This window comes from Rhea americana, unplaced genomic scaffold (assembly GCF_003343005.1).
Source record: "Rhea americana isolate MKP2758 unplaced genomic scaffold, rheAme1 scaffold_64, whole genome shotgun sequence".
Lineage (NCBI taxonomy): Eukaryota > Metazoa > Chordata > Aves > Rheiformes > Rheidae > Rhea > Rhea americana.
This window is the reverse complement of record NW_028186801.1, coordinates 1,351,489-1,375,028: the sequence shown is the minus strand read 5'-3', so window position 1 is coordinate 1,375,028 and position 23,540 is coordinate 1,351,489. Positions and strand designations below refer to the sequence as shown.

Genomic DNA, 23,540 nt, shown 5'->3' with positions numbered 1-23,540 from the left:
CAAAAGTAGCMTTTAGTAGACAAAGAGAAAGTTACTGTAATGGAGTAAAATGAGAACTGCTTGGTGCACAAGTTTGTCCAGAGCAACCCTGAGGATACCGTCAGGACAAAAAGCCAAATGCGTCAATTGCACCTTTGAGAAGGAGATGAAAGAAGTTCTATTTCAAACAATTTAGCATTTGAGAATGTAATTTTTGATATGTTTAGCAACTTTTCCTTGAATACCAAGTCCTGCTTGTTCACATAATKTGTGTCAGCTAAATTCAAATTTTTTTCAGAATATCCTTTAATATGCAAGATGATAAGAAGCTGAAAAGAATTCAGAAGGCCTACTTTTTAAAATTTTGATTGAARAAGTAACTTTCTGCCTTAGAATTTGACAAATTTACTAATGCAGGAACTGAACTCAACAGTTTTACCTCTGACTTTCTGTTGGCAACTGTAACAAAAGCAAAAGACTCAAGAATCAGAAATATTTGAAATATGTAGACTGATAAACACCAACATCTCTCAATTTTTTTCCCTTATGGAGGTAATTTTAAAATGTATTTTTTGGTGTATGGGTTTCTTAAATATCTTTGGCATTGAAATCACAGAATCACAAATCTCTAACGTAAATGCCATTTCCAATCAATGTCCATGCTGTAGGCTASCAATCTTATTGATTTCTAATTGCTTTCAAAGTGTGGTTTTAGGATAAGTATTTAAGCAGTCTACATTTCTTGTCCAGTTCTAGATTGCTGTGGTGTWGTTGACTTGTGAAATATGCTGAAACTGAATCATGGTTATCCTTAATTWAAAAAAARGGGGGTGGGGGGATGGGAGATGAAGAGGGAGAAGAAAACCCACCATATTTTCAGTGTTACTTTGAGTAATTCCAAAATGATCAAATCCAAGATTTTTTTTTCTGCTGGGAGGACTGAGTATTTTGTCTTTTTAATGTATTTAGTAAAGATTTTATAAGACGAGGAAATATGATGAGTATATATTAAAACAATGGTTAGTCTTTGTAARCTGGCACTTGTATTTTTATAGATTGTTATTAATTCAACTATTAACATCCTATTTCAGGTGAAATACATATATTGTGTTTCAATATTGTGGCTGTCTGTGTCATTTATCTGAAATACACTTACATATCTACTTCAAATGTGAATTTTAATAACTTTCAGCAGTGACCATTCGGCTGAACAGGTTGAAGACAGGTATTCCTCACAAACTGTGAAGGTAAAAATGAAGAAAATGTTTTCATAGAGTATTTTGAAATATCCCATGTAGTTCTCTTTTTAACAGCAAGTGCTTTTCATGARTGGTGGTTTGTGTTCCATTTTATAAATTGAAACTTATCATGGGACATCTCTGCACCTTTTCAGGTCATTCTTTGATCATTCCATGCACAGCGCATTGCCTCTTGGAATATATTTGGCAACAAAATTCTGGATGTATGTGACGTGGTTCTTCTGGTTTTGGAATGATATCCTTTTCCTGTGTTCAGTAATGTTTTTTTTTTTCATATTAGTATTATGAGGTAATACCCAGAGTTATTCTACATAGGAAAACAAAGTAGTTAAAGTTTTAAAATAGCTATCTCCGTTAAAAATAAGTCTTCTGTGTTGATAAATATTATTTTTATTCCTTTAAAAATGTGCATGCTTAGTACTTTGCCTCAGTAAAGCTCAACACTCRTTTACAGTGGTCTACAAAATCTTCTGTGTTTTCTTAATTTATTAAATGGAAACAACTGTATAAAACATGTTGTGGCTRTGAGTAGACAAATTGTGATTTTTTTTTCAAATGTCAGACACTGTGCTTTTCTGAAAAGCAATAGATAATATCCCAGTGTGTATTAAATCTAGTGGAAATAGCTTTATAATTATTTTTTCCCAAAGATTTTATAGATTTCTCTTAACACAAACTTTAGATATATTTTTAACAGTTAATTGTATTTTCAGTCTTTGAAGATGTGTGTTAACAACACTAGAATATAGAGATTCTGCATATGCCTATCTCTTCAACTGTCTGCCTAGATACGAACATTTCGTACTTACAGGGTAGAATTTGATTCAGAGTTCACTGAAAAATGTCATTTGCCTGCATTAAAGTGAGAGATTCAAATTTTTAAACTACTTTCTTGGGTATTGTAATTACAATAACTTAGAATTGGAATGGAGCTTTAATGCGTTTTTATTAAATTTTTAATACAGTTCTTCTAGTTGTGAATACTGGAARTGAAATTAATATTTATAATAGATGTTGGCATGGCTTTTTGAGAAATYGTATTTCTTTTCAGCCTCAAATGAGTTGTAGCATGAAATAGGGTGGTAGTAATGCAACATTTTTATCATATTGTCAGTATGTTCTCAGATCTTAGCTATACGAGCCTCACGTTCTTGGGCTGAGAACACAAAGTAGACCCTGTTTTCATACTGCCTTTGGCTTCCGTGCTGATAGTGTTTGTAAATGTGCCAATGTGAGTAGAGCTATCCTGATATAATATTAAGAATCCCATGTGATGGGAGAGGACTGTCACTTAATGTTTTTTAAAAATATCTGGTATCCAACAGATATGAAAATTTTTTCTATACATATTAACATAAAATAGTTATTGAAATACAGGTATTGAAATAGTTATTTAGAAATGCTTGTCATTCTACCAGTCTCATGTTCTGACCTGTTTTCTAAATAATGCATACTATTTAATTAGATTTATTGGTAAGTGCTGAATGAAGAAAACAAGTACAATATGAATAACAAAAAGTTAAGTTAAATAGCTATACTTAAAAATGGAGATACACTTTTCCAGCTGTCATGCAGAGGAGTAGATACTGTCCAAGTGTGTCATGCAACTAGGCTGAAGCTGCTTTTCTGTTCTTTCTAATATGAAAACAAGCCTGACTTATGGCAAATAATAAAATACAGATTGTTGGGGGCAATTATAACTACCATACTGTCTCAGTTTTGAATCTCTGCCCTTTAAAATTGTTATTTTCTTTAGTAGTATTGGCAAGCATGCATTTCTGCGGTTTTGGGGCTGCAGATGCATTACTATGTTACTATGAAATGCGTTCTCATGCTAACGTTGCATCATCTGGAAACCAATCTAAGACTGTGTCCACTRTATATGCAACTTTCAATCAAAACCAAGTACCATACCAAAATAGCTACCATGGCCTATGTGATAATGGCCGCTATCTTAATGTAGAAGGGTGTGCCWTAAAAAAGCACACTGCGAGAAAGCAAGCTGTCAAATTGAGATTTTTATCAACCTTTGTATGAACTTGGTGATTTTTTTAAATTCCATTAGCTGTTACTTTTGATTAGCGTAACTTGAATAATGTTCATTGTTCACTGGAAGTAGTAAGCATAGGAAATTAGTTAACCTAATATGAGAGTCTGACTTCAGAATAGTCAGTAAAATATTACACTATTTCTGTACGTTAAAATAGATACCTCAAAACCTTTGCAACAGTCTTTTGTACACAAAAGTACAAAAAGCTACAAAACTAAAAATTTCAGTTACTATTAATTGCTCTCACTGGAGCTGACACAGCTGTGTGTGACAAATTGTTCCAGCGACTTGGTCCTTGAAGTCATCTTCCTTTAATTGATTATTTTAAATTGGAGGTCTCTGTAGGAAGGTTCCAAATTCATTTTTCTTCTTCTGGAAAATTGCCCTATAGCTTTACTGGAGAGGAGGGGAAAAAAAGAAAAAGTACATGCCTGCTCTATTTTTATAGCATGAGGCACACTGTTGCGGTTGGAGTAGGAACTCTTGTATTTTTACAGCTTTATATGATTACTTACAGCAGACCAGAGTACGACTATATACTCTGTAACACTGAAGTGGTATCTGATGAAACTTGTCCTGGCAGTTTTCATAGATCTAGACAATGTTTTGCTCATAAATAAAAAGTTTCTAATATTAAGCAACTATCAGGAAAACCTTAAACATAATATTAAAAATAATATAAAAGTCTTTATTATTATGTAACACAACAAAAAAGTGTTTAGTAAGAATTTATTTCTCTGTAAATCCTTTTAAGGTATTTGGTTTTCTGATTTTAATTCTAATGAGGCAAAAACGGACAGTAGAAACTGTATCACAAACAACACACTCAAGCAAAGACTGACAGTGCTTTTTGTTGAATATCGGGGTAGTCACATGAAAAATAAGACCTGTAAATTATAAAACTTAATGATGTGTCTTTTAAATGAGCAGTCTTGAAGGTAAACTCAGACAATTTATGTCAATCTAATGTGCTTTTGCAGATGTTTTCATTCAACTGGATTTTTCTCAGCTGCTTTTGAGACTAGTGTATTGGTTAAAATAGAAATACTATTCTTGCTGAGAAAGTAAGTTATAGTCGATGTATTTTTGGAGTGGAAGCGTAGCATAGCATAAATTCATGTGTCTTTTGTATCTTCTTGTATTTTTCTTTTTTCTTTCTTTCTTTTTCTTTTTTATATAATTTTTTTAATCTTAGAATAACCAAAATTGTGTGTTAACACAATGCTTTTCAGAAGTCTGTTTGGTCTGCAGCAAAGAAAAAGTGTTACGTTTCACTCTGTCCATGTGTTCCCATCTTCAGTTTTTTGCAGAGTAGGAACAATTTCACCAAGGAAAGAAGCAGTCTTACACACTTAATCATTATATTTTAATTTAGCTTTATTTTTAAAACAACAACAAAAAAAAAACATTTGAAAGCAACTTTTTAATTAAGTGAGACTACAATTTCACATTTCATTCTTTCCCTTTAGCATTTACAGGTAGGACGTTCCCTTTTGCCCTGTAAACGTTTAGGGCACGTGTCCTTATCTCAGTTGTTCACGCAGTCTGTTTTCAGTTGCAGCTGAACAAATATCACCTAGTATGTCAGAAGGGTCTTTCACTGCACTGTTTTTCTAAAATGTCTGGGTTTGTGGTAACACAATATATTCACAGTACAGGCTTTTTTGGTTCTACCCCTTCCATTTGGTGCATTTGGGAGTTTGCAGTTTTCATTAATTGGTAAGCTTTTTTAGTATAGCATATGACTTTCAGTGCTGAGGTAATGAGATGATATAAGCCAAATTATTTACCATTGATTGATACTTCATTAGTTATCTTTAAGTGTGGTGATTGTTTTTAGGCAAAGGAAAGCAAACTGTGTGCACATTTTTTTGAGGCTGGATCTTAGCACTGAATGTAGGAGAGAATTCATCATGATTTTCGTGCTGTCACAAAGCTGTTATAGTGGTGTGGTGTTTTGAAAATTGTACAAGCCAATTGGCAAAGTTATGTAGGTAAAGCAAAACCATACATATTAATCAAAATTTTACAGTTAGCATCAGGAAAAAATAAAAAGAGTCCAGCGGTTGTTTCTGGAGAGAACCAAAGAAACCCAAAGTCCAGAATCAACTATTCACAATTTCTGTTGTCTTCTCTAAATATTTTTTGTAACTAAAAGATAGAAAGTGTCAGTATGTGGGGGTGTTGGCAGTGAAGAACTTTTTTGTGCAAGATGAGAGATTTTTCCTTATATTAGCTAGAGGATGGAGATAGAGAGCCTTTGTAGAGCTTTATTTGGCAAAAAATGGGTACTGTCCAATATCTCGTCAAACGAGGCAGCTTTGTGGACCTATCTGCTGCTGTTGTCAACTTGTTCACTTGGATCCAAATATACARCTGGTGTTGATTGCCAGATTCATTAGCTTATATCAATCTCTGCTCAATCACTGCTTTTACTAGCTGCAGATCATCTTCTTCAGGAGAAAGGGGCTTTACTGTTAGATTAACAGTTCATAGAAGGATGCATCTAGATATATAATGTGCAGTTTGGCTTGATTTCAGGCTCTGATGTGTAGCTGGTGATGATGCTGGTGATTTGCATGTGTTTGGACCTTTTCAAATAGATGGTGCAATTGATTAAAAAAAAACCTGTCAAATGTTTACGTCGTTCATCAAGTKGGGGGGGGAGTGTTTTTGWTTTTAATTTTAACAAGGCAGTCTTTTTGGCTCATTTTTTTCTTGGAGTAATTATGCTGATTAGAACTAAAAGTAGTAAGTATTTCATGGACGTTTCTGCTTTGTCTCACACAGTGAAGGCTGGAGAGGCCTCGTAAAAGATGGCCAGTTGGTGGCAGTGCAGAAGGTAAATGTCTGCCAGTATCATGCTTTTTTCACGGCCCCTAATATGGTAATGTGCTTTTTCTTTGCCTGGTTGTAAGTAGTGAGGACATCAGGACAAAATGAGGCCTTGCCTCTGACGAAGCAATTCCCTACTCTGTAGGTAAAGCAATGCTACAAGGGTTTCTTATGTTTGGAGAGTTTTGAGAAATGTCTGTGATACAAGTTGCTGTGGGTCTCCTTTGAAGTAAATTTGAGAAAAGAATTCAAGTTACATAATTTTAGGTACCTCTAGTATGGGCAGACATACCTAAGCAAGTTGTTTAAGCTCTATAGCCAGTGGAGAGAAATAGCCACTTGTAGGGCATTGCTTGTTTCATTAGTCTGTATGTCTTGATGCTGAAGAAGGGTGGCAAGTAGCTGTTTCTTTCGATTATGTATAAAGGCAACCTGAGTGATTTAAGGTAGGTGAGAGGAATCCAGCAGTTGGAAGGCTTTATCCTTTTCCACATGAGATGCCAGAAATGTCCTAGAAGAGACAATTGTAACGTTCCTCCCCTGTTCAGAGCCTGCGTAGTTTGCAGCCCTTCTCATTTTTTCTTAAATCTTACAAGGGGCTTGTTTTTGAAAGTATTGATGAAAAATACTGCTGACTTTTTAGGCTTTCACCACTTTGTTACTGCTCATTTGATAYCGAAGTCTCCTTTCCCATGTGGTCTTCCAGCACCTCCCAATCCTCAGCACCTCCCAGCATCTGAGCGCTTTCTCTGGAGCAGTTTGGGTTGTCAGCATGGCACTCATCTGCCACGACGTTGGGGAGAGGAGAGGCAGAACTCGGACTGTGCAGCAATCTCCTACGTTCTCCCTGGGTTTTATGATATACTTGTTTAATGGGGGAATGCAACACGCAAAAAAGTTGTGCATGCTGAATTTCTACTTCTGCGGCTTGGATCCATGTTTGGCTTCACGGTCGCAGTGTTGTGTTGTCCAAATTTGAGTCAGTAAAAAAACAAGGGTAAAACCTTAAGGTCATAAAACCCTTTTACTAGATAGAAAATAAATTGTCTTTTCCCCTATCTTCTTTAGCAGTCTAGACATGACGTACAGTAATTAGGAATGGTTCATATAATTTTTTCAGTTGTACCTTTATTGTTTGTAACAGATGTCTGATTAAGGGATTTTTTTTAATGAAAAAAGTTTTCTTTGTTGTGGCAAAGCCACCAGTGATATATTTTCTTTATAATGCTAATATTAAGCRCTTAAAGCTAAACAAATAAGTTGAAGTCGCTTATTCTTGGCAGCAGTTAGTTTTAGAAGAAAAACAGGAAGAAATTAGGTTGTATAAAAGTTAAACTCYGAGCTTTTCTTATGTAATGCATCAAATAGAACTGTGTGTGTCTAGGTTAAAGTATGCCTGCTTTTTCTCCCTATTACAAACTTGCTAGAAATAGTTTGTTACAGGAAAGATTAATTAGCCTTTAGTGAGTTAATGCTAACAGTCTACTATGTAAGGAACGTGATTAAAATTTGAACTTAACTTGCCAGATTTTTTTATTGGAAATTTGCAGCCAGTCCTTCATTCAACMCAGAAGGGAAGCAAAATATATTCAGGATACACTTCACATTAACTTTGTTCTTAGTGTTTCAGAAATYAAAAGAAGTTTTATGTAAATTTATTAAAATTTCAAGTTTATTTCACATCATAAGAGCAGTGTAGAAGGATTTTAGAGGTTTACTGTTGTAAAGGTCTGTGTAGAACTCATAATTCTGTAAACTTATATTTTTTTCCATTTTATATTTGCTTGTGTCTGTACTATGTGGATTTGTTTAGCAATGGTTTATGAACATTTTTTTTGTGAATACTACTTAATGCCCTTCTTAAAAACTTTCTTACAAGTTTCTTTCCAAGAAACTTTCTTCTTCCATGTATCACGTGTATTTTAATTTCAAAATTAWTTTTTTTTTCAGAGCATGCACAAATGTTCTTGTTTTTTTAAAAAGCTTTTGGATACCACTTCAGTGCAAATTGCCACGTGATGCTTGTTTTTAAGTCTTTCATGCAGAGTTTTATAAAGCAAATGCACGTTAAACTTCAATTACAGAAGAAGCCTTAATGACTACCAAATTAGAAATATTCATCTAAGTAGCTCAGAATATAGTGTAGTTTGAATGTGCAGCAATTGTGCCATAATAGTAAAAGTGTCCATTTTAGGCAGTTAATATTCTGCAGTCTTCTGCCAATACAGCTTTGTCAAATATGATACCTCTTTGCATTTATGACTGACAGCTGATAGTTATTTTTTGTGTTGATCGGGTCTTTTGTAGACGTAGTAAACAGAGTAAATACCTGTTTTCCAGCATTTAAAGAAGAGATCTATCTGAAGTATTTGGTTTTCCAGCATCATTACTGTGAAATACTTTGATTATGTGAACAAATGTCAAGTTTTGTGACATTATGCATATTAGGTGGAAAATCATTCAACACAGGAAACTTGTTTTAAAGCTAATAGTTTATTTTCCATCTTTATATAGTAATTGAATTTTTAAACATTTCCAGGGAATGCTGAGTCCTATGTTTTTGTAACTATCAGTACATGTGTTAGTATGTTAAAAATAACTTTCACTGATGTGAAATGCAAGAATTGTGTTATAAAAGGACAAGGTTTCAGATGGTACCTTTCTTGGAGATAAATAACATTCGAGACATGATTGCCATGTAATTTCTTTGTAGCACAATTCCTTATATGGCTAAAAGCAGTGTTATTTTGTCATCTAATTGGAATTTCGAACCCATGAAGACATAAGCAGTCAAATGAGTTTCTTATAAATAGAACTTTGAGATGTTTATTGTGAAAACAGGAAACACTTTAAGATAAGTCTCATGGAATTTAATTTATTTAAGCAAAGAAATAATGATAAAAACTGAACTATCTTTTTTTAGTGTGAATGCTTTAAAAGTGTCTCATGGAGAACAGCATTTTAAAAATAAATTTTCAAGTTTGAGCAATAGAGAAGACTAAATACAAAAGAAGTTCTTGCAATGGAACTTATTTGGTTAATTCAGAATACTACAGTGACTCAAGAGCATTTGTTAAAAATTAAATTAACTTTGTATTTATTTCAAAATTACCAGTGTTATTAATTCATCCTACAGTGGTGTTTTCAAACAGCAACCTTGATTTTAAACTTTAGCTTCCTTGACTTCGAACACATCTCAATTTTTTCTTTATACATCTTCCATTCCTTGCTAATAGTGTTGCACTTTTCTACAATTTTGGAAAATCCTGGAAATCTGATCCAGGAATCATCAAAGCCACAGAAGAACAAAAGAAAAAGGTAACAGAGTTATTCTGAAGTTGTTGTCCTTAAAGGATGATTTACCTTCTGCCAGTTGGTCCAAGTAGTTTGCTATTTAGTACAGGAAACTTCAATAAGTTGTGTAACAGAACATCTAAAATCTTGAAAGGTTTTTCCTTCATTTGTCTTCCAGATTTTTTTTTTTTAATTTGAAAACTCTTACTGGTCCGAAATTGCATTGAATAATAAAATAAAATTGCAACTTAAATCTACAAGATAAAAAGTTCAGAAAGCACTTAGAAGAAAATGAAAATACGAAGTTAATGAATTTTGACTTAGTGAAACAAAAATGAACCCACTATGGTGTAAGTGTTAGTTACTTTGATTCTCTAAAAATTTTCTGTATTTTCTATCATCTCAAGTTTTGTTTACCTTCATGTCTAAATGTGTTTGWCTGACTGCCAAATACTTTAAGGATAAAATAAGACAAGCTCCTGGCAATCAGTTCTTTTTTGTCTTGGTTTGCATATTAGAGATAATATGTATGGTCTTACAGTATTTTTCTGAGACTTGATAACACTATTGTTAACAATTTAAGTTTTTTATTGAAATGCATTTTTCTCAGCAGTCAAACTGAGTATTGAAAATGCCAAAATTAAAAGCAGCAGAAATATTTTTTTGTTTTGTTTTGGTCAAGATTCCTAAAAATTCACATTCCACTAGAAATCAGTGAGATTTGTACTTCTGGTTCACACTGATTTGTGAAAATACCTGTATGGATTGACATCAGACCTYTGGGTAATGTGACCATATATAGATAAAAATGTAATAGCATTTAAAAAATGTTGTGATTGTTTAGATGGCTTGTTTTTTGATATGTTGTTACTGGCTTTTCTTAGTAGGTGCATAYGTTTACCATGCAGGTTCTTTTTCTATTTCTACCAAAATGGATTCTAGTCTAAGGACTATTCCTTCAACTGGACTGAATAATTACATACAGCTTAGAACAGTCAGCAACTGCACTCTGGTTCTGATTCAGTAAATTGCATAAATACACAATTAATTTGATCTGCTTGCATAAGTAGTTGAACATTGGCCTAAAACCTTTGCTGAACTAAACATGACTTGTAGAATGCGACTTCTTCAGTCACATGCGTATCAGTTTATAAACATTTTGTAGTGTTTTTTACACTACAGCTAATGGAATTACCAAACGATCTATTATCACCCACTGTGGGCATATGCTTTAACTTGGCCCAGTGTCATACTTTCTCCYCTGATTTCTAATCTGTCTCCAAATRTGTTTAGGTTAGGTTGAGTTAACCTTTAGCTGTTGAACAATTAAGTAGCACAAAAAATTCTTTTAATTCCAGATGACCAAGTTAAGTATGTTTGGAAATGTGCAGTAAGCAATATTTTCAAATGTTTATTCTTCTGATATGCCTTGCCCCTTTTTGGTCTAGTTACGCCAAAATAACCTGAGTTACCTGAAAAAAAAAAAATCACAGAGAATAGACCTCAGATTTAAAAAGCACAGAAAACTCTCTCTGACTTGAGTACTCTTGAATCTCTATGCATTATAAATTTTAAGGAAAGCTATATTTAAAAGTGTCTCTGCTTCTGCAAGTGTCTCCGCTTCTGCTCAGTTCTGTTCTCCTGAACTTTGGGATATCATTGGTAGAAAATTGCTGAACTCCGGTGTTGAGCATGACAACATGTAAATTCCTTTGTGTACTTCATTAGTATGTAGATACTTCCACTGAAGTCAAAGGAACTGTTTGTGAAATTCTTCAAAATGTATTAGAATATCAAAAGCTAGACCAGAAGAAATAAAAAATTGTAAAGACGGTTCCAAATTGAAGATTGGCAGTTGGCTTGGATTGCAACCTCTTATTGCCCTGAGACCAGCAAAGAAAGCATTAAGTCTGATTTGCTCCTGAACTATTGATCGTCAGCTTTTACTGGCTATTTTGAGGAAAGAATTCCAGATTCTAGAATGTTTCTGTATGCTTTTCTGATTGGTTATTAAGTGGACTATCTTGGGGGAAAAATTTTGTAACTTATGCAAGTTCCAGCCAAGTTCCCCCTGTTACTGGTTATAATCTTGTTAAGAAAATGGTGTGTGACACACAAGGTATTCATGGTTTGAAAGTGGACAGTAGAGTAGCCAATTTGCTGTTAGGCTATTTATGCTGAAAGGATTCTTTCTGGATCAGGGAAGGCTAGTTTGGCAAGCAGGGCTTTCAGAAGATTTTCYGGATGTTGCAAATTTCATTTAAAATCTCTTTTGGCACAGATTTCAAATGCTGAATTCTAAAAGTTGTTGTAAACAGACATTTTCATTTCATGGAATAATAGATTGCTTCCTTTGCAACAGTGAAATGAATACTGAAGGRCTGCACAAAATAAAAGGTTATCATTTCCTGTGAAGGAATAGGGATGTTTAAACAGATTATCTGTTTCTGAATATTACTTGATCCGTAAGTACGACATCATCTACAAGAGACAGGAAGTTTGGTTTGCATTATACCTTTCCTTTGTAGAAGCTCTAAAGGAATAGGTGAATATAAATTTGAAGGTTTTGGTGGAATACTTCTGGAAATAAAATCTGTTTTTTTAGAGTGACTGATCCTGCTAGCTTCCTGAAAGATCTTGTGTGGTCCTGTTCAGAAAATCARCTTTGTTATTTTTGATAGATTTAACATCAGGCTAGTCACACTGGCGCTAACCACTGTGTAGATGTATCAGTATTAACATAAGCTTACTTTTTCTCCAATTAAATCTGAGTAGAATAGGAATGAGTATAAGCTAGAATTCATTCAGAAATAAGTCTCTGTATTGGTTTAATTAGGCAAGTTTAAGATCTTTTTCAGCTGACTTTGTTGTTCCTGTTTATAGAAACTGCCTGAGATAGAGTTCACGATCCCAGGTCTGAGATGCAAATACCATRTTGGTTGTCAGCACTTGTCTATATGCTCAATTCTAATTTCATTTCTTTGTTTTTTCTGCAGACAATAGTAGAACTTGCAGAGACAGGAAGTCTGGACCTCAGTATATTCTGCAGTACCTGTTTGGTAGTGTATTTTTTTTATTATCAGTTGCAGGCCTGATTTTGTTTATGTTTTTTATACCGTGCCAAAATCAGATATTCATATACTGAATACATTTTTGCCTTAATCATGCAATTTCAAAGATGGACTGTATTTACAAACTTTTGTTAAAGTGATTTTTTCAATAAATAATGTATCCGTACACACACACACAAAAAAACTCTGCAATGGTAGAAGGAAAAGAATTGATCATTGTACAGATGATTTACTAGTGTCACAATCCAAATAGCCAGTATATATAGCAAGAGAACTGATTAAGYGCAGAATAAGTTATGAAAGTCATGGAAGACTATTACCTCTATACCACCATTCTAAAGCAGTGTGGTGCATTGAGTAAAATATTTTTCACAAATCAATTGTACTTCTCAAAGCTTGGCAGCAATCTGAAAACAAAAATCTTAATTTTTGTACCGTCTTTCTCAAATTGGCAAGCTTTGTATCTGTTGGGCTAGTTATTTTTCAGTTCCACCACAAAACACTTGGAAAAAATAACTGTTAAAAAAAAAAAAAGAAAAAGAAAAAGTAGCCAGTTTCACAGTAAATGTAATGCAAGTATTTCTTTTTTAGAAAGATAACTAATTAATATAAAATTAGCAAGGTTGTCAGTATTCTGCTATAACGCTCCATACTATGTAGAAGGCAGTTGATGCTAATTTTAAAAATTTTGAATCTTTTTATGCACTTACAGGTTACCATCACCAGGATGGTAACCAGGAACCATGTTTTCTTACGGAAAACAGATTCTTAAAATTGAATCTGGAAGATTACAGATGTAACGCCTTAAAAAAATTACATGTGTGTGTAGATAGGTAGATAGATCTMAGAATACTTAATAACAGTTTTCTTTTTCTTCATTGCCATTTTATTTCTTTCAGAATATAGCCTTTTAAAAATTTGGAGTAATTTAGCATTCTGAATTCCACTGAAATTTAGTCTTGTCTAATCCTATTCCTTTCTTTGGAGAAGTTAGTTACAGTTATGAATAATAAATCACAGAGTTCAGTCTCATATTATACTGTCATTGTAAAAAGCTGAAATGAAGCTAACATGCAAAGCTTAGTAACCGGAGGGAGTAGGAGAACTTTGTATGAAAAAGAAAAAAAAACTTAATAAAAAGTGAAAATCATCATTTAAATAAGTTTGTATTGTACATATATAAGTTTGTTTTCTATAGTAAGATCAAGTTTGATGCTAATTTTAACGGAGTCTTAGCCATCGGCCTGATGTTCTCTAAAGTATTAACAACAGAAAAATCAATGTACATTTAAATCAAGATTCTTTTTCTATAATAAAACTGTCAGTTTTCTTTTAGGATTCTAAACAAACTTTAATATCCATTACAGATACGGAAGCCAGTGAGATCTAAACACTGTGGTGTATGCAATCGATGTATAGCAAAGTTTGATCACCACTGCCCATGGGTGGGTAACTGCGTAGGTGAGTAGTTTGCTAAAATACAATTTGTTTATAATAGTGAAAAAAAGGAAAAGACTTGTGAAATTGCCCATACATGTTGTGCAGAATTTTGTCTGTTCTTTTTTTTTGGTAATGACAGTGATCTGATTTCTGCAAAAGTCTGAGAAAAAAGACTTATTGAGGGCTTTTGATAGAAGGAAAAGCATATTTAATTTTCAGTTTTACTTCTCTTCTACATACAGTTCTCTGCATTATTATCCTTTATAGTGTCTGTTAAATACACATCTTCAAAACCTTTTTGTTTCTAGTTCAATCTTTTATCTATATATTCTTATTAATAACARCTCTAGCAGCTAAAAGACTTGTAGCTTAACTGCATTTTCACTTCGTGCAAAAAGGGTGTTTACACAACTATTTATCCTTTATGTGATATAAAACTTAAATTGGAAAATCATATGTAAAGAGAAAATTAATGTGAAAATATATGTAGTCAAAAACGTAGTAATTATAGCAGTTAGATTCAGAGTGACTTCCCATTGAGTTGTTGCTCTCTTTTTGACCCCCATCTAGTCATTTATCCTCCTCAATGATAATAGGAGGAACGATGTATAACAGTCTAAAAGTCTAARAATGCCACTATTCCCTGTCTTTCTGAGAAGTTTGTTTGAAAACCATTGCTGTGCAAGGGGCACTGAAAAATTTTCACAGTTAGGAAATGAGRCAGCTTTCTTCACCCTTTTTCTGGACAAAAGAGGAGGTAGCTTTAATCTTGGGGAGGAAGTAGGACTTGGGTTCATCAACATCTGACTGCAAATAAATGTTGTAATCCTTCCGAATGTGCTTAATAATAGATAGTGACAGCAGTTCAGAATGACTATTCTCATTATCAGAAGAAAAATAGCCTCTGCTAGGATTTAAATTGTAATGTGGCATCACTGAAGTCCCACTGAGATGGATTCATCTCACTCCCCTCTGTTTCGTATTTCCTAATGACATTGCTACCTTCTGAGTTACATTTTAAAAGTTTTACCATAAAAGACCAAAGAAGCTGTTTAAAAAAAAAGAAAAAAAAGGCAAAAATAAGGAGTTATTGGAAAATTTTAGAGACAATTTGATATTTGTTTTATAAAAGTGCTGAGGAAGATGCAGTACTTTAAACAGTGATTTGAAAAAAAAAAAAAAGAGGAGGAAAAGCCTAGTGTATGTTTAATGAGAGAATATCTGAGTAATGGAATTATGTTAGCTGGAGGAAATGTTTWAAAAAAAGATAGTGCCAAAAAATCAAGTCCTCTTGCAAGTGGACTTGCACAGATTGGGATAATTAGTGGTAAAAGTAAACATCAGGACTCTTAAAAGTGTGCTGGAAAAAAGCATTAGAAATCACATTATGGGAGTAGTCCTGACTTGTAGGGAGTGATGGTCTAGATGACCTTATATGGATTTTCTGTCTCTGATTTGTACTTGGTGGCTCTGAGCATAGTATTACAAAACAAAATCCGTTCTTAAAACAGCGTTCATGGTATGTTTGCCAAAAAAGGGAAACATCAGTTACGCCCTTCTAGAAAGGCAGAATTTGGAAATGTTTTATGTGGTCTTCCTTTGGATGTGTTTGAAGGATAAGAAGAATTTTACTGAAGATAGGATTGGGAGATGCTGTAACAGTGTGTACAGAAACTCTAAAATAGTTCTTCTGGGGGTGAAAGTTGTAACACAAGGAGATCAAGGATCAGTACTTTCACTGCTGAAAAAAAGTGACAAGAAGTGAAAACTATTTTAAAAATATAATTGTTTACTGTTGGGGCAAACTATATTCATCAGAACTGCAAAATTTTAGCTAAAATTACAATAAGCAAGTCTCTAATGGTGATTAAACTTGTCTTTTAGTARAGTGTCAAAATGACATGTATATTACAATTGGTTGTTTAATAAAAATCTGTTGATTTTTCATTTTCAACACTTAAATTTCAAACAAACTTGCAACAGAAGTTTAGTTTTCAAATGATAGCATGAAAGGAGATATCACTGAACTTTATCGTGTCATATATCACACTGGTTATGCTGAAGTTATATTGAATCGTTGTTCCAAAAGCAGTGGCTAAAAAATGAGGCCTCTTGTATATAGGCGATTATTTTACGGTTTAGAACAAGGACTCCCCCTGCCCCCATAAAAATTCTTCTCCAAGGGGCTACAAGCAGGAAAGATGAAGAAATGAGCAAGCCATCCAAATTATGCAATATAATTCCATTAATTTAAAACAATTAGTTATATGTTGTTATTTATGTATAAGTAACATCAACACAACCACATAAGAGAAATCAGCAAGTATTTCTTACAGTACTGTTTTTAACGGTAGAGGCTCACTGGCTGTGTTCCTACCAGTTAGCATGACCCTGTAGGGAATAATGCTCTGTTTTGCCCAGCCTTWTTTAAGATGCAGAAGAAAGGCAGTTTCACTGCATTTACTTTCAAAAGTCTTTTTAACTGTGACCATGGCTGTGCTTGTATCACAGTTTAAACAGTCTGTGCTATATATAGTTCCTGCACAGGTTTTTATCAAATACAGTGGGATTTCATGTTAAGTAGAATATTTGGTTTGGTGTCCCTGAAGGTGCTACTGAAAGGAGCATTTCATCAAGCGTTTATCGGGTGGACTTCTATGTCAGTGTTTAACTTTCTTTTTTWAAAAATGTCTTTTATAAATCATAGCAGTTCTGAAATTTAGGATGCARCTGGAAGCGATACCTTCGAGACCATCCCAACACCATTTCTTATATGTTTTTAGCTGACCAAARGCAGTATTACAGCATATTTTACATCTGAAGGAACTTGTTTGATTTTTCAAGGAAATGTCTTGTGCTTAGTCTAGCTTGTGTTGTATGTTTATTTTTCCTCATCTCTTATTTATATATTCTTTCAGTTCGCTTGCTAAAAGCACTTGATTGTTTTCGGCCTCCAGAGGATGCCCTTGTTTTATTAGGCAAAACATTTGACATAATGAACAAATAAATGCCGTGCTGGTAGTTGCTGACAGTCAAATCTTTTGGAGCCAGTTATTCTCTCTGGGTTCAGTTTATAGCCTAGAGCTATTGGGATGTTATGATAGTGGACACATTTTATAAACAGAAGGAAAGTTGAGCACTTCAGAATTATGAGGTACTCACATAAGAAGCACTTTTAGCTGTACTAATGTTTTAAGAAGATTGATTTTTAAGAACAGTTCTTATTTTTCTAACTTACATTTAAATTCAGTTATAAACAGAATATTTGGGTTTTTTTCTCATTCATTCCTTTAACCAGATATTTAGGCCTCCTCAGTTAAATGTGTTTACTTCCAAGTTCTGTTAGAGATTTTGTTTGTATTTAGCTACATCAAGAAGGTTTAAGCATAAATTACATTTTAACTTACGTTGTCACAGAAGAATGTGTATTTTTTCATATATTTATTTAAGTAAAAGAACTCTGCAGTCAAAATTTTTAGTGARATTTTAAAAAAACATTACAGTAATTCTTGACTGCTCTTGGCTCTGCAAGAGCTGTTACCAACATTGCTCTAAACATTGTCTGTCAATAGTTGTATTAATTCATGATAGAGGTCACCAATGCAATGCGTTCCTGTGAATTTCAGCTGTAATATGGCAGGAATTCAAGAAGCTTTGTTGTACTCAAACATAAAAAGTCACAAGTGAAACAGTTACATTCCACTTTATTAGGGGTTGTAGAGGCTTTATAGGCATGAGAGTAATAAGCAGTGCCTCTAAGCAGGGAATTAAACTTCCCAGTGTAGTGTTGTCTCTTTCCTGAAAGTGTGGTAGTTTGACCCTTCTTGTCCTTGTGCAACTTTAGGAGCAGGGAACCATCGCTATTTTATGGGGTACCTGTTCTTCCTGCTTTTTATGATCTGCTGGATGATTTATGGATGCATCTCTTGTGAGTAAATGTTTTCTTTATTACTTATAAATACTTCATCTCCTGGTATGGGTTTGTGTTCCGATTTTTTTGGGGGGGTAAAGGGAGGTCGGTGTTTCCCCTTCAGATTTTTGCCTTATCAGAGTTCTGATACCTTTTATTCTAAATTGAACTGTATAATCATTGCCTGTATCAGTATTGTAAGTCAGAAAAGGATGCTTGTCCTCAGTTTCGTTTCATCACAGCCATGTGCATGAATGTTATGTATTAAATGAGTTAAGAAAAAAGCTCAGAAGGTAGGGAAAGGAAGAGGGAGCAAATAAAACTGTTCCATTGTGTTGTCATTTCCTTATTTCAAGTAATATAAGATGCTGTATTGATCTGTGATGATCTGTGTGATCTTTAGTGTTCTGTGTAGTTTCTGACACTTTATTTTTTCTCTAGATTGGGGATTTCACTGCGAGACAAGTTATGCAAAGGATGGATTTTGGACCTATATTACACAGATTGCTACCTGTTCTCCTTGGATGTTTTGGATGTTTTTGAACAGTGTTTTTCACTTCATGTGGGTGGCTGTGTTACTCATGTGTCAGATGTATCAGGTATGGAACAGCACTTCGTTTGTAATGCTGAATATTGGGAGGGACATAAAACTGTTAACTCCTATGTATCAAATGCTTCCATCATTTTAATTTAAATGTTCAGTATGCAAGATTGAGTGTTCGTTTTCTGAACCATAGATGGAGGAGATGGGCATCTGTTCTCTGGATGGAAGGCATCGTACACTTCTCATTGTTTTTGTTTTCTTTTTAAACAAAAGGCTAAAGTACCTTTCTTCTACTTTTTGTTCTCAGAATGACCAAAAGAAAGGGGGGGGGCAAAATAGTACAGAAAGAAGCAATAAAGATTAATAGAGGCCTAGAGGTTAAAATCTATGGGTAGAGGTAGGAATAATGCAGTAGGTCATTAGTGCATTAGTGAAAAGAGGACGGTTACTTCAAATGGAATACAATATTCTCTTAATCTGTTTGAATATGCTTTGCTAGGGTCACGTGGCAGTACCATAATCTGACCAAAGCCAGGTTCTTCATTAAATGCTTTAAGACTAAAGACAAGTCATACTGAAAGACTTTAATGAACAATGAGACTTAACAATTAATTTAATCTTTCCAGAGATCATGGCAATAAAAATCCTGTAAGGTGCAGGTAAAACTAGGTAGACAATTTGAATTTTGTCCTCCTTTTTCTATAACACACACAATTTACAAGACACACCAATTTCAAAATCTTACCTGTATGAGCCAGGACCATGTCACTCAAGACAAATGAGTAAGGTCACTACATGTATTTCATATGGCTTTCAAATTGATCTAAACCACCAGACTTCTGGGACAGGATAAACATGCAACTTTCCAGGGAGTTTTCTGACATATTTACATAAGGATCCTTTAAACTTTGCATGATTCCTGTGAATATTTTGATTATTCCTTATTGAGTATTGAATATTGGAATCATTCCGTGGTTCCTGTGAGTATGATTTGTGATGAGTCTTTGAGCTATATGCCCCTTGAAAAAGTATTCTTCTCATAGTATTTTGTATCATTAGTGTAATTAAGCAAAATAATTCTACCATTTGACTTTTTACTAAACCTAGAAACTTGAACCAAAGGAAATACAAAAACTGAACACACAATCATTACTAAATTTCCTAAGAGTGTTGTGTATGGGAAACTTAGAATCACTTTCATCTGTGTCTTTGGACATTGCCATAATGATGGAATTGTTCAGGATGTTTTCTTGATAACCTCTTTTGTTCTACAGTTCCACAGCCCCTGCTATTCCTGCTTCCCCCCCTGCCCCCTTCTGCATGAAAATCARGGTTTGACTTGTCCTCCTTACCAAACTTGCCAAGGTTACTGCCAAAGGCCTAGCTACCGCCCCAGAAAAATAATTTAAAGCCTTGAGTGCTTCTTTCCTCAAAAGTTGRTGTTAAGACCTCATTTGTATACACAAACATGAAGCTCTACTAGGTTTCATGGGGGCAGAGAAGATGCTTGAGACAGTGCTCGAGTACATCCAGATGAGGCAAACAAGCCAAAATTTAACTCTCAGTATTCTTGCTCCCATAACATGCAGTAGTGTTAAATATTTGTATTTCACTAGGAATTATAGAATTTTATCTTATTTAAGGTTACTAGCGTCATTCTCATATTTGTTTCCAATATTGTCACATTGCCAGTAAATGCTGGTTTTATTTAAGATGCACTTTTAGGCCAAAATAGTTGGAAAGGTGTTAAAGTAAATCACAACCTTTAGGCCAGATGACTTCTGTTTAAACCTTTTTTTCTGGTCGTCTTTTTATCTTGTAGATAGAAAAGTTGAAGTTATGTTATTGCAATGAATTCATAAATGGAAAAGAAATTACTATAACCAGAATTCTGGGAGAAAAATAGTGATTTGAATGCTTTGTAAAGTAACTCTTTACAGTAGATTTCAGATGGCTATATATAAATAGCTAAAGACATCTCTTATGAGCTGTCAAGTTTGGGCTTATTCAGTGACTGTGATTTATTTCTGATCACTTTCAAAATTAAACCTTTTGTGCAGTCTGATACAGCTGTTTGTACTCGGAAGTTGCAAATCGCACAACTGATCAAGTTCCATGGATGRAGTTGTGTTGCTTCCATTACGGCTCAGGATTTTTTAAGTTGGGACCCTATAATTTCCCCCTGTCTGCCCCCACCTCTGCACTCCCCACCAAACAAAAATTGTCCTTCAAAAGAAAAAATATGAGAGAGGAAATTCAGTCCTTTTTCAGTCTGTCTCAGTAGGGTTTGTTTGCATGTTTTACATGTGCTAAATTGCTTGCTTTTCTTCTGTCTTCAGATATCTTGTTTAGGTATCACTACAAATGAAAGGATGAATGCAAGACGATATAAGCACTTTAAGGTTACAACCACGTCTATTGAAAGCCCATTCAAGTAAGTTTTAAAATGTAAACATGTAATCCTCATTTGGATAGGCATGTACATGATTCAGTTGCACGACTGGTTGAAATGGAACTTGAAATGGAACTAAGTGTTTTAAAGTATTTTCAGTATTTGGAATGCTGAATCTGTCAATCTGTCACATTCACARAGCATTTTCACTGAAATAACTATTATTCTAAAAAACTACTCCTGCAAGTAACACCAGAAGCTTAAAATAAGCAACTTGGCATCGCCTTTCAGATGAAGCGCTGACATCAAAACTCATGTTCTCCTATTTGCTTCAGCCTCGTCTGGCGCATATCATGACACAAGCTTCCCTTCCAGAAAACACTGATCTATTCAAATTATGTGTAATTCAGTACAAAATGAGATTGTTTTCCTGGAATTTTGATAAAACATCTTAAATATTTAACAGTAACTGATTCAGCAGCAGAAACAYCTGAACTTTTCATTCATTTAATTCCATACAATAATGCTGTCTTAGTTTTGTGCTTAGTTTTGGCTTAGCTGATCTTAGAGATGCAGCTGGTGAACCAGCACATATGACAAGGATAGATCAGTTTGAAGATCAGTGTTGATAAAAAATGGAAGTTATTCTAGGAACACATTCACTTCATGCTCTTTAGTGTCTTGCATCCATATGATACCACTTTTGTCTTGGGAAGGGAGCTGAATTATCATATTATTTTATATGATGGTATACTGTCAATCATATACTACAGTTTTTTCATGCAGTTTTGGCAGATAGTGAAAGAAAGTTAGTGTCTTGGATGTATCTGAAACTAAACATTCATCAATCTAGTGACCTGTTCTTGTTTCAGAAGTTACTCATCAGCAAGCATTAAGATAATTATTGTATGCATTGGTTTTCTACAGGCAGGAACTTAAAGGGAGAAAAAGTAGGTTTGGAGGTAGATGAAAAAAGTACTTAGATGAGCTATGATATTGCTTACTAACATCTGTTTTTGTTTTATTTTCAGCCACGGATGTATAAGGAATATTATAGACTTCTTTGAATTCAGATGCTGTGGTCTTTTTCGTCCTGTTATCGTGGACTGGACAAGGCAGTATACAATAGAGTATGACCAAACTTCAGGATCGGGCTACCAGCTAGTGTAGCACCACATTCATCCTGTGAGCATATCATATCTGAGTGGTGCCTGAAAAATTTTCTCTCTCTCTCTCTCTCTCGAATCCACATCCCTTGAGGAGTAGCATGCTATGTGTAGGGCTGATGATGAATCTTAAGGTACCTTCTCTTCATCAGAATTTTATTAACAAAAGTAAAAATGGACAGAATAAACTGCCAAACCTGATAAGGAAGAGGAGGAAGATCAAAAAGGGATTTTAATGGTTCTTAACATGAGAATTATTCACAACAGCATATTCACAGTATTTGTTGTTGGGTTTTTTATTTAAGATCTTTCACAATAGAGCATGAGATTATTAAAGTATTGACATAAGTAGTTATGTTGTGCTGAGCAGAAATATTAATTTCCCAGTACAGATAATTCCAGTGGAACAAGAATCCCAGAATTAAAAAAGAACCCTAAATTTTGTGATGCAAAGTTCACTAAGATTGCTACATTGTARTTCCTGTAATGTGACTTTTTAATACAGGTTTTCTATAGTATTATGTACATTGAAAAATGTGCATTCCAATACTGTGATAAAAATCATGTGGTGGAAATCCCTTGTAATGTGTTAAGTTATTGCAGTAGTACAGGTCAGATAATGTTAACAGAAAAATACGTTGCCTACATATTTGGTGATTGTTATTGCCACCAGTTCCTGGTACAATTGAATACTTGTAATAACCCTGTTCTGAGATTATATAGTCTGAAAATAAACAATTGTGCAAATAAGGAAAGCTCTTCTGTCAAAGTTAAAGCCCTGCTTAAATGCATGATACACCTTTAAAACTAGATTACAGTATATATTATTCAGCAAAAAAAAAAAGTGGAAAGAGTTTATCTTTGAAGTGATTGTATAAACAACTTATGAAATAGTGATGTTTCAATATTAGATTTCATCCCCATGCAGTACTGTGTAGTGTAATTAGAAACATTTTCAAAGGGAAGTGTCATAGGGAGAACTAAGAATGTGACTACAAAAGTCTCAGTTGTAAAAAGACAAGATTTAATGGTTTTAAATTCTATGTGACTACAAAAGAGGAACCTAAAGCTGTCTAAAATATTTTGCTTGCATGTACATTAATGGAAAAAATTAAAAAAAAAAAAAAAAAAGTACGGGATCCCAATAATAGCACATACAAATAGAAAAATCTAATGCAACATTCTGAGGAAGATGGTGTATAGGCAAGTGGAAATCACCCTTAATTTTTTTGTTTGTTTGTTTGTTTTAAAGTTCTCATGCTACAGATATGTTTGGAAGGTAAGGAATGATGTGAAATTGCATTCCAAAGGGGCTTTCTTGAATGTGATGCACTGATTTTTGTTACGGTATTTTCGTATACTCATAGTGAATTTTTCACTGCTTCCTTAAATATTGTTTACAGAGAGACTAAGAATCAGGTTAGTTCTCTTCTAAGTGCTGTAGCAACCTAGTGGTTCGAGAAACCTGTGAGGGGAGTTTGGGGAGGGGACCTGAAAGCAGATGACTGAGACCAGTGTAAAGAATGTGTATCTGTATATAAGTAATTTATCAAATAGTTTTCTCTTTGTGAGTGTGTGTTTAGTATATTTAAAGCTGCTC

The 23,540-nt window shown here is 34.0% G+C and overlaps 1 protein-coding gene across 1 annotated transcript in view; it reads left to right on the top strand.

The window, feature by feature from the left end:
- The window catches only part of ZDHHC17 (zDHHC palmitoyltransferase 17), a 79,975-nt gene extending 56,880 nt beyond the window's left edge, over positions 1 to 23,095 (top strand). Inside the window, exons 10-17 of the mRNA XM_085320562.1 lie at positions 1,373 to 1,475; positions 9,319 to 9,441; positions 12,414 to 12,476; positions 13,856 to 13,949; positions 17,773 to 17,856; positions 18,280 to 18,437; positions 20,722 to 20,816; positions 21,806 to 23,095. Of these exons, the coding sequence (XP_085176688.1) occupies positions 1,373 to 1,475; positions 9,319 to 9,441; positions 12,414 to 12,476; positions 13,856 to 13,949; positions 17,773 to 17,856; positions 18,280 to 18,437; positions 20,722 to 20,816; positions 21,806 to 21,944 (859 nt within the window). The 3' untranslated portion in view covers positions 21,945 to 23,095. The remainder of the gene's footprint in view (positions 1 to 1,372; positions 1,476 to 9,318; positions 9,442 to 12,413; positions 12,477 to 13,855; positions 13,950 to 17,772; positions 17,857 to 18,279; positions 18,438 to 20,721; positions 20,817 to 21,805) is intronic.
- Positions 23,096 to 23,540: the final 445 nt, after the last annotated feature.